Source organism: Teleopsis dalmanni, chromosome 1, assembly GCF_002237135.1.
Source record: "Teleopsis dalmanni isolate 2A chromosome 1, ASM223713v2, whole genome shotgun sequence".
NCBI classification, from domain to species: Eukaryota; Metazoa; Arthropoda; class Insecta; order Diptera; family Diopsidae; genus Teleopsis; species Teleopsis dalmanni.
In genome coordinates, this window is record NC_051846.1 from 204,499,899 (window position 1) to 204,511,979 (window position 12,081).

At 27.6% G+C, this 12,081-nt stretch overlaps 1 protein-coding gene and 2 non-coding genes across 6 annotated transcripts in view; 1 reads left to right on the plus strand and 2 right to left on the minus strand.

The window, feature by feature from the left end:
- Positions 1-453: 453 nt before the first annotated feature.
- On the minus strand, positions 454-664 carry LOC119673545. Its single transcript, XR_005252072.1, has one exon. It is a non-coding gene; the product is annotated as a small nucleolar RNA U3 (small nucleolar RNA).
- A 2,165-nt stretch (positions 665-2,829) lies between these two features.
- LOC119673546 lies at positions 2,830-3,040 on the plus strand. Its single transcript, XR_005252073.1, has one exon. It is a non-coding gene; the product is annotated as a small nucleolar RNA U3 (small nucleolar RNA).
- Positions 3,041-6,741: 3,701 nt separating this feature from the next.
- Positions 6,742-12,081, minus strand: part of LOC119671478 (tyrosine-protein phosphatase 10D) — a 259,081-nt gene continuing 253,741 nt past the window's right edge. For 2 of the 4 annotated variants that reach the window (XM_038082126.1, XM_038082123.1), the window contains 6 exons: positions 11,765-12,071; positions 11,590-11,607; positions 10,761-11,443; positions 10,437-10,695; positions 10,247-10,375; positions 8,922-9,379 (listed from right to left, as the gene is read on the minus strand). In XM_038082126.1, the coding sequence (XP_037938054.1) occupies positions 9,141-9,379; positions 10,247-10,375; positions 10,437-10,695; positions 10,761-11,443; positions 11,590-11,607; positions 11,765-12,071 (1,635 nt within the window). In that variant the 3' untranslated portion in view covers positions 8,922-9,140. Of the gene's footprint in view, positions 7,052-8,921; positions 9,380-10,246; positions 10,376-10,436; positions 10,696-10,760; positions 11,444-11,589; positions 11,608-11,764; positions 12,072-12,081 lie in introns of those variants that run through there. The other 2 variants (XM_038082124.1, XM_038082125.1) reach the window with 2 other exon arrangements.

Here is a 12,081-nt window from a genome sequence, read left to right on the forward strand (position 1 = left end):
ATGGGTATGGCGGGTTTCACATAATTTATTATTCCAAACAAAATAATATTAATTAGTGTTAGGCGATAACCCCAATATTGACATCATAATAAATTAGTAGGGCTTAATAAAAAATACTATGACATTAGGTGTATTAATATTTAAAAATAAAACACACTTCTTTAGATATTCAATTGAAAACCTAGGTATGTCATGTTACGATATTATTTTAACATTGTATTTAGAATTTGACAACAAAACTTAAACACTTTGTAAACCACGTCAGTTTTCACAGTGGCATTAATATAATTTCACGCACATTACGAAATAACAAATGTTTCATATCGAATCTCCCTACAATTAAATTGTCGCTATAATCAACGATAGAATCATGTCATGGACTACTAATTGTGCTACTAAGCAGTACTACCGTGTTCTATATTTGTATTTGAATGTATTATTATAAATTGGTTTACCACTCAGAAGTCGTTTTGCCTGTTTAACCGAGCGATCATCGAAGAATATTTTCCCAAAACTCTGATACGAATCAGATCAGGGAGAATACTCATATCCTCACGCTACAGACAAACCGATATACCTCCTCATCGCGGGTAAAGTTGTGTTTACTTTGCATTTAAAGTAAAAGAAGACTGACTACAGAAATGATCCTGTGAAGTATAGTCTTAACATCAACAACGAAACGCTTCGCTTTTACACAAACACAACATTCAACTTGCTGAGAATTATAAGTTTTTCTGTGTGAAAAAAATATTGTCGTCAACGTCAATAATACTGCAAAGAGTTTCCACATTTTATTGTTCATATGGCATTCACATATTAAGACATATAATGTATGTGTTTGAGTTCTACATTTTATTATATTAACTTTATAAGTATTGAAGTCACATTGAAAATTATTTAAAAATAATTTATTTACACATAATAACAAATATTTAACTGTAGTTAGAGACATATGGATGGGCAATGTTTATACATTTCACATAATATTTTTTCTCTCAAGTGCCTGTTAACCCTAAAATTGTTTATTTTTAACTTTACTTCCAAATATATAAAATGTGACTTTTAAAGTAAATTATATTATTAATTAATTTATTCTAATGGCCTATTGTAGTTTTTCCAAAAAGTTTATTAAATTGTTTCAATTGCGTATCTATTATAAAAGTAATACTAAGTAGTTAATAATTTATTATTATCAAATTATTCAATATTTTATATACTTAAGTGCCTAACACGCGGCCACATATTAACGAAGGTCATGTATGTTGGAAACTTGGTATTCTGACGTGAAATAAATCGTTTGTAGAAATATTTGCAATTAATTTTGAAGTCTGACTTATGATCTGAATAAAATCAAAAAGTTTCGGTCCATAGTTAGACATTCGTCTGGGTGTTTGTAGGTTAATGTCGACAATAGTTACTTTGACAAAATCTAAACCCCTGAACGGTATTTTATAAGTTTATTAATTACATATGTATATATTATATATTAAAAAATGGGGCTAATCAACAAACCACTACCAAGAATTAGTTAAGATTTTCGCGTATATAAATGTATTTTTTTTTATTAAATCTTCTCTTACAATAGAAATTAACAATAAGTTAATAAATCTAAAATATTTCTTACTCTATGTTAGATTACAAATTATATACAATAATTATGCAAAGAAAGTAAAATTTTGAGGTAAAAAATTTGAGGTAACTCTTTTTAATAAGAGCCTCACGACGTTAATGTGTGCTAATATATGTATGTATGTATTTATGTATATTAATGTGGGGACGATAGTTTGTTTTCCTTAGAGACGCTAGCGAAAACACATGAAAAATTTTGACACCTAAATTCTGTTTGCCGTTTAAATTATTTTATAAAGCATCGATCAATTTTTTTCAACGAGAAATTATGGCAGTGAATGTAATGGCTAAATGACACAAGAACTAATGTGTTCCTTATTCTTCTAAATACCGACATACATATGTATATCTTTGCTTTATGTCGTTATGTTTGTATAATTATTCTAAGAATTAATTTCTTCAAAACATTATAAAAGTAAATCTCAACTGCAAGAATTGTATTGGTTTCTATCCTCAAAATTTATAAAATGTTTATAATCCCAATGCAAGTCTTTACTATATGCTGTTGTAGATGTAACAAAAAAGGTAAAATATAAATGCATACATACATACATATGTATGTACGTACAATATAATCTAATATATTATCAGTAGTCAAATACATATAATAAACATAATTTTAAACAAAATTATTTATTTAGTATTTCAATTCTTAATTACTATATAATAACTTATTTATCTTTTTTATAATGGATGTGCAATTAATATAATTTAATAAAATATTTATAAAAAACTAAAATATGTGGCTATTTATGTAAATTTTTTACTAGTTTTGAAGTAATTTCCTTCAAGAGTTGCGTTATTTACTCATTTCATATGTTTGGAAGTAAAGTTAAAAATAAACAATTTTAGGGTTAACAGGCACTTGAGAGAAAAAATATTATGTGAAATGTATAAACATTGCCCATCCATATGTCTCTAACTACAGTTAAATATTTGTTATTATGTGTAAATAAATTATTTTTAAATAATTTTCAATGTGACTTCAATACTTATAAAGTTAATATAATAAAATGTAGAACTCAAACACATACATTATATGTCTTAATATGTGAATGCCATATGAACAATAAAATGTGGAAACTCTTTGCAGTATTATTGACGTTGACGACAATATTTTTTTCACACAGAAAAACTTATAATTCTCAGCAAGTTGAATGTTGTGTTTGTGTAAAAGCGAAGCGTTTCGTTGTTGATGTTAAGACTATACTTCACAGGATCATTTCTGTAGTCAGTCTTCTTTTACTTTAAATGCAAAGTAAACACAACTTTACCCGCGATGAGGAGGTATATCGGTTTGTCTGTAGCGTGAGGATATGAGTATTCTCCCTGATCTGATTCGTATCAGAGTTTTGGGAAAATATTCTTCGATGATCGCTCGGTTAAACAGGCAAAACGACTTCTGAGTGGTAAACCAATTTATAATAATACATTCAACTAATTGTAAGGAAGTAGGGAAGGGGAAGTTATAGTAGGTGTTTGATAGTTATGTGGGTGTTTAATAGTTGTGTAGGTGTTTAGTTTTTATATTGTTTGTGTGTGCATTAATTGAAAACCGTATTAGTGAATTTATTTCGTATGTGGGTTAACAAAAAGTATGATTAGTGGTGGTGAGGAAATAAGCTCTTATGAAAATTTATGTCGTGAGCAATCTGTTCCATATGTTTACAGACACTGTAGGATGGTTTTCCATTTAAATAATGGGAGGTATTTTAGGTACTCAACGATCTTATGTAGCGAGTTCGGTTACGGTCCATAATGTTGAACAGCAAGGAGTATTGTGCATGTTTTTGTAAGGGGCTTCTAAAAAACGCCTGATGTTATTAATTAATAAATAAACCATTTATTTATATAAAAAATATGCTGACATCGGTTTTGAAATTTAGTTTCTTAGTGGGGTATTATTCTTCTTCGCAAAAATTTGCTATACTTTTCATTTTATTTTTACTATAGCGGGAGTAGTTATACTATGCTATAGACATACGACTTTGTTCACAGACTTTTGGGGTTTTTAAATGTTTAACTGACATATGCTTGGATTGGAGAAACTGTTTTGACTAGTTTAAAAAGCATTTTCAATAAAAGTAATTCAGTATACGTAGTATTGCACTCAATATTAAAAGATGTCTTAAATTCTTTAATCGAAAATTTGAACCATTCAAGAAGACATTAACTAACAGGTTTAATGTTTTGCATATATTTTTATTAAATATTTTATATAATCGTATTTCACAATTATTACAATTTTTTTCGAAATCAGTTTTTTAGTCTACAGAGTATACTTGTGTTACACATTACATATTTATATTAATACTAAAAATTATATTTATTTATTTAATAATGATAGTGACAAAGTAGTGAAATTCTATGTATACAAAATTGCTAACGACACCGATTGAATCTATATACAAAGCGACTATTTTATTTATATGAATACATATATATGTATAAAATATTTATAATAGTTTAAGTTAAATGTACTAATTATTTTAATACAATATAAGAAAAGATATTTCTGTTAATAATAATAGCACCTAAATAATTAAATTTATTAAAAAACAAGTAACTTAATAATTTAAAAATCTATTAGTATTAAAAAAAAATTAACTAAACAAAAAACAATTTATATTAGAAATATTACAGTGAAAAGTGTTGTTTTTGTAATTTTACTATAATTTTTTTTAATAGTTTTATTTATTTTTGTTAAAGTCTTGAATCTATTTTTTTATTCTAGTATTTTCATTGGGTACATTCGGTTGAAGTATTTGTTCTAGTTTTGTCATAACTAATATATAATATATAACTTTTATTTATAACTAATAAATATGGTTACCAAAAACCTAGTAAAATATAAAATTTCCATTAATTTTATTCATTATTTTTAGAAAATATTTAGCAATATAAAAAATTAGTTTAAATTAATATAGATAAATGCATTTGATTTTTGTAATTTTATACAATTTTTAATTTATTTGTTAAGAAATATTGTTTTGGCACTTGATTTGTTTACAGGTTTTAATTTTTTCAGCTTAAGTTTTTCATATTAAAATTTGGTGGTACGGAAAATGATTAATTTTTATTTTAAATATATAAAAAAATGCACTATTGACTTGTAAATTTCAGAAATGAAAACTTACTGGGTCAGAATAAATATTTTCATTTATAAAAATTTGACCTGTTTCGTGTTTGTCTATGTATATATTGAGACTTTTTCGAGTTAGTGCATCTGGATACTTTTACTCTTTGATAAATGGGGGGTTTCTGCAGATTGAAATTATAATTTTGTTTTAACTTTAAGATATAATAACTTGACTCTTTTAGCAGATACTTAGATACTTTTCTAAGATCAGTAGTAAGTCATGTTTACAATGCGGACTTTATTGCCTAAATTTGCGAAATCTCCAAATAGGGAATATGTATTATATTTATTATTTATATATATCATTAAAAAAATTAAATACATAAGGTATATATATATAACATATAGTAATAAGTATGACTCATAACTTGAGTGGCACTATTAAAGTTTTTTCGCATTTGAATAACAATAGTTTAAAAAAAATGTATATATAATTATTTTAACTTATATTCTTTTTGTGCAGTTTATGTGAAGATATAAGCCCTTATATTGATTTAATTTTAGCTCAATTACGAAGTTATTTTTTACTGAGTCATTTAAAGTAAATCTGGTTATGATATATAAAAGTAAAAAAGTAGTAAATATTAATTGAATGTCTTTAAAGTAGTGTGATAAACTTGAAATAATTCCAACATTATTTTTATATATATAAAAGTAAATAATTTTTATAATTGCAAAATCTTATTACAGTGTAATAGGGTAAACAATGAAATTAAGGTGATATAATTGGTAACGTAAATAGGCTTAACAATATAGAGATTATTATGCAGAATATAAATGCTATCTCAGTTAAATTATCTAATATCGCATCACTATTTTTGGCAATCTAGTGCGAAATGCTTTAAACAAACTTTAAATCAGCATTTTTGGTGCACTTTCCCATGTAATACGAAATGTAAGTGCTCCGAGTAAGCGGGGAGAAGCGCTTATTTTTAATTAACTGGCAACCTGTAAATATATGCGCTATCCGCATGGAGAGTGATGCGCTTTATAGCTTCTTAAGATCCCTTTAATAGCGTTATTCAGGCTGTTATACAGCTCTTAATCTGGTTAAACAATAACTAATTGTTTGTGAACACTCATAAGAACCATAAAATTGATCATTCTCTACTTGGTACACTCAAGTCTATTTCTTTATTGTTTATTTTGAATACAGACAAATTAAAAGAAATATAAATATTATATTAATCTTATATTTAGTAATTTTTTTACTGCTGTTGAATTAAGTTTAAAAAAAATGGTATTTAGTTCCTTCTGATATAATAAAATCATTCTAAAATTCTGTATAAATCGGTTTTTGAATGTATATTTATGTAAAATTCTGTGGGTCTATGTTTCTCTTTATTTTTCAAGATTTTTATATTTGTTTTTCAATTTTGAAATTTTCATTTGTAGATATTGTCGCGCACTTTTGAAATAAAAAAAGATATATTGTTTCTGAAATGTCTATATAATATCTATATAGTCTTTTTTATTAACTTTTAGCTTTTGTTATATATTTAGTTGCCGAATACAAACTAGTTTTTTTTCTTAATTACAAATGTTTAACTATGGACAAATAATTATTAAAATAATATTAAACAAAATTTAAAAATATATAAAACAAAAAAAAAAACTTTAATTACAGTATTACTTAAATAAAAAAATTTAACAAACACGTACAAATATAGTTAAAAATACATTATTATATATTGCGTTATGTTAATATAAAATTTTACATAGTTTTATATAATTTTTATATATGAAATTAATTTCATAATTATGATTTCTAATTATTGAAGTAATTAAAAGCGAGTTTAATTTTTTTTCTTTCTTTCTCTAAGCTTATACAAAAAATTATTACATTCCAAAAATTGTGGCCATACAAAAGTGATGATATACATATATTTGTTAGTTAGTGGTCTTAATTAATTACTTAATAGATTTAACAATAATAATAGTAATAATAATTATAATAATATTTTTAATTTTTATTCACAATTTATGTAAAATACGTTTATATGTTAAAATATTAAATATTTGTTCCTTGATTGGCGAGATTTCTACAATTGTTTTAATTTGTTTTTTCTTTTTTTTTTTAACTTTATAATTTTTATAAAATAGTGTTCGAGTTGGTTCCAACTTAGATTATGCATTACTTCTTGATATATATTCTATACGTTTTTCTATATTTTGTTATTCATATATAAGTTTTAAATGTATAATATCAGCATTTGTTTTATTTATTCGTTTAAGTTTCTGCGCTTTGTAATTACATTCCTGACTCCGCAATGCCCTCATCATCTGTAATATAAAAAAGAAATATTAAAACAATTTGAAAATATCTAAACTTTTAACAAATACATGCTACATCTATCATATGTATATATATACATAAATATATATTAAGTTTTATATATTTTTTTTTAAATGGTATGTTGTTAAACTATTATTTGAGATTATTAATACAAATATTAATATAATTCTAATAATTATATAGTTTTAAATTTTATGAAGAATTAAAAGTTTTTCTTTATTTATTTTTATTTTACATTAGTGTAAATTAATTTACATTACTCTATTTATCTTATAAAATCAAAGTTTATTTAGTTTAGTTGATTTAGTAATTATTTAGTTCAATAACATGCTATAAAAAAATATTGTCAATATTCCTCAATTTACAGACTAACATATTTGTATATCAAATTAATATCCTTAATTTAATATTGTTGATAAAAATGATAATAATATAATAACACTAATTATGATACCTAAAACCATAAAAAAAATCATAATAATAATAATGATTATAATCTAATAATAAAAACCATTCTACTAATTATAATCATAATAATAGCAATTATAAACTCAACCATTAACATTAAATGGGACATTATTATACATATTAACATTAAAAGTACTATAATGATTCCTGTCATATTTTAGAAATAATTTTAAATAGTGGACGGAACTATATGCTTTGTAATCGACTAAGGTATTTTAAAAATATGCACATTTTTAACCAGGGATAAATGACTGAATATTAAAACATAGAATTCAATAGAAATTATAATAATAATAATAATTACATTAATAATAATAATTACAATAATAAAAATAATAATAATCATTACAATAACTATAATAATACTAATTTTGATTATAATTAGAATTCCAATAAAAGCTCATGTATTAATAATAATTGATATCATAAAAACTACAAAAATAATAATCATAATAACATTAATAATAATAAAAATTATCATTATTATAAAAGTAACTAGAACAGTAATAATTATAATTATAACAAAAATAATAATTCTTTATTATTATGCTCTTATGTTTAGTAAAATGAAAAATGTCTCTTAGGTAAAGCTAATGAAAATATAAGCATATATGTATATTAATTAAGCATAAAACAACAAAAAACTTAAAATCAACATTTTTAATATAATAAAAATTTGTACAAACCCATAAATGGATTAGCGTATATAATGCCACCATTTTCACCGACACCACCACCATTACTACTACAGGTGGCATTACCAATTTTACCAGCGATACCATTAATAGCAATATTTTTATGCATTTTTGTGCTGAAGCGTTCACCGTCACCAATCAGTGTTGCAATATCATCCTCGTCGTTGCGTGTATTACAACTGCTTCCCAAAAACTGATCATAGCAACTAACATCCGTACTAATAACATCCACTTCATCGTCATCCTTTTCCAGACTATTACGATTACTACCACCCATTGAGCTGTGCAATGCATGTGATTCCTCGTAGCTACCACCGCCACTGTCATCGTTTGCATTATTCGATGCTTCGATATGTGTCTCGAATTCATCATCAAACAATTCTTCATCAACTTCTAGTGAACGACGTCGGAAAACATCATCTTCAAGATCTGCTTCATGTCCGGAGCCAGAACCACCAGAACCACTAACTGAGACAGATCCGACGCCACCACCACTTCCACCATTTGTAACAATAATTATATCCTCTTCTGCAAAACTAAGTCGTGCATTGGTTGCACTGCCAACACCACCAGCGCTGCTACTGCTACTTCCAGCTATGCTTCCGCGTCCACCACCATTAATGCTGCCATTCGTACCATTATTAACAATTATTATTTCATGACTTAGACTATTTTTTATATCACAGGACGATGCACTAAACGTTATGAGCTGCGATTTGCGTCGACTTTGTAGTGTATTATGTCCATTAGTTATTGTATGTTGTGTGCCATTACTATTTCTTCCCATTATTCCATTACTGCCACCGATGCTAATAACATCGATTGCACCCTCTTTGCAGATCATCGAACTGGGCTTGTTGTCAACCAGAACGATAACTACAGAGTTATTGTTATCGCCCTGGTTGACTGAATGTCATCTATCGTTCCCATCTGTGTTATATGTCTGTGGAGCAGTGCCAACGCCGAATGAGCTCATGGATGCACTGTGTGCTGCACCACCAAATCCTGTCAATGGTTGCTGATCATTATGTATGATACCAGCGTTTTCATGATCAATTTCTTCAGCTTCTTCTGGTTGTAGTTCATGCATTTCGTTATGTCCTTCAATTGTGGCGATTATCTCACCATTTTCGTCAAATTGTGGTTGTTGTCCTAATGTATTTTAGTGCATTTGCAATGGCGTTGATTATGTGGAGTTGTTGTGGAAATTGACAGTTAAAGTGAATATGTGTGTGTTTGTGTTTGTTTGTTTGTTAATGCCATAAATTTGTTTAAGTTTTGTAAGAAAATGCAAGAAAAGAGAAAAATAGTTCGCCATTGTTAGTTACTTCTTAAGCCCAACACCTTAGATTATCTATACATATTTTATAAATTGCTAAATCATAGAACCAAAGAAATATAATATATAATAATCGACATAGAAAATAAGCAGACTCCTCTCATAGCTTTTGGTTTAATTAAGTTCTTATTATTTTATAAGCTATAATAAGTTGGTTTTAACTAAGATTAAAGAATAATTTTACATACAAATTATACGAAATTCGAATTCATTCATTCAAAATTTATCAAAAACCTATCGTTTAACCTTTACTTTCCCCTTCAATTGAATGAGGGTTTTCGAAAAACCGTTTGTAGTCTATATGCATATACAATACACATTTTCATATTAAATATTTATAAAGTGTAGACTCGTAAAACCTTCAACCTTCAACTCATTAATGTATACTATCTTCCTGTAATCTCAGAAAATTGTGACTATAGATAATATTCATATAATCTCGGTGGAGATAAAATTACGTATCTATATTTTATAATAGAAAAAAATTTTGTTTTTCTTAATTTATCTGTAGTAAAATGTAAAAATTATGCGAATTGCATTTGATAATCCCACCAAAAACTATGAAAAAAGCTTAAATATCCAAAAAGGAGAGAGAAAGAAAAAATATATATATATAACCAAAGAAAACTTATATTTATAAAAAAGCAAAATTAATGTGTAATGTTTTAAGATGAGTTTACCTTCATAGCCCTCATTATCATGTATTTCACGCGCTGGTCCTACTATATTTTCCTTACCCTCCAACACAGCCAATAGACATTGGTAAATGCAGATATATTGTTGCTCAGTTTGCACCATCCAAACACGTTCTAAGATTTAATTTTTAAGTCAATGAAAAATATGTTAAAAAAAGCTAGTAATGAAACAAACCTTTACGCATAGCATAGACAATACCAAAGATATCAACAAAATCGGAAGTTTTTATTTGCTGCAATATGCGATCCAGTGTTATAAATGTACCGGAACGGCCAACACCTGCACTGCAATGCACAACTATTGGACGCTGATCGGTACCAATACGATCGCGGAAAGCACGCACAAAACGTACAAGTGTTTGTGGTGGATTCGGTACACCAAAATCTGGCCATGTTATGAAATGGAAATGGCGTAATATACGTTGTTCACTTCCCTAAATTTAATAAAGTCATAAAGTCATAAATCAGTTATCAAAATTCAAACTGAATATTTATTTACCCTGCATAACATAAATTCTGTCATAACCCAATCTGCGTAGTGACTATCATTGAGTATTTGCACCTTTATATCACCATAAAAGACTGGCACCGTATCGTTTGGCCAATATTGATCGCATTTTTCACGTCCCTTTTCAAAGCAACGCGTTAACATCACAATTGCTCGTGAGTTGCTTTCCCAACACATACGCCAGAAATCATCACGTGTGGAATGTAAAGGTCCTTGTGTTACGATAAACTCGCGTGGAGAATTATGTCCGGGTACATAGTTTGCATTTATGTAGTCAGAGCCCTCATCATCATCGACAGGTTGCAGTTTGAAACGTGAATGATCATAGGGTAAAATATTCGTGAACCGATTCTTAGGTCGATTGCAAGGTAAATCAGCAAAAGTGCAGGGCTGATCACGGCCAACATGTTTAAGTTCTTCAAATTCTTCGCTAAAGCGGAAATCTGAGTCGGCTGACATAAGACGATAGTGTTCAGCGAAGTTCTTGATGAGGATCGGTCGATTTTGTTCGATAACACTGTCAGGGATCGACATGTTGTCATTGGCACGTGAGTCTTTTGTGGTTTTCCTACAGCTGTTACGACGTCTTTTGTAAAAGATGAGCGTCACGAGTAGTATGAGAATAATGGTTAATGGAACAGTAATAGCGACGATCAATGAGGTGTTATCTTGATCTGTTTAATATGAGAAAAGATATGAATATCAGCAAGAACCGCAAAGATAATAAGTAATATGATATGAATGATATAATTAAGTTTTAGCCTATGAGACCACATGTAAACCGACAATCGGAAAGACTCTTTAATGTATATTAACTTACCAGGTGATGATAAGAGATCTTTAAATAAAAGTATTCGTTTAGCAAGACATAGGAATAAGAATTTGAAAAAATTGTAGATACTTGTAAATGCGCATTCATAAATTTTTACAAATGTACATATTTGGTCAGAAAATGTTCTATATACAAAAAATAAAAATTCATCTTAAGCTCTTACCTGTTTGTATGGGAAAACTGTAAGCAGTATCCGTAAACTTATCAGGTGCAGTAAATGCTCGCACTTTAACTCTATAAGTAGTGCCTGATTTAAGTGCTCCATTACAGTAGCCGATTTTGCGGTTATCACAATTTTCAGTGCCAATTGTGAAATCTTCAACCGAACGATTTTCAAAGGGATAATATGGATCTATAGCTTGATATGGTAACCACACACTATAAGATTGTACATCATGCCAACTTGGCATTTCTAGACCAGATGCATTTTTAGTATCATCCTCCGCAACAATGATTGTATACCAACGCACCTTAACGCAA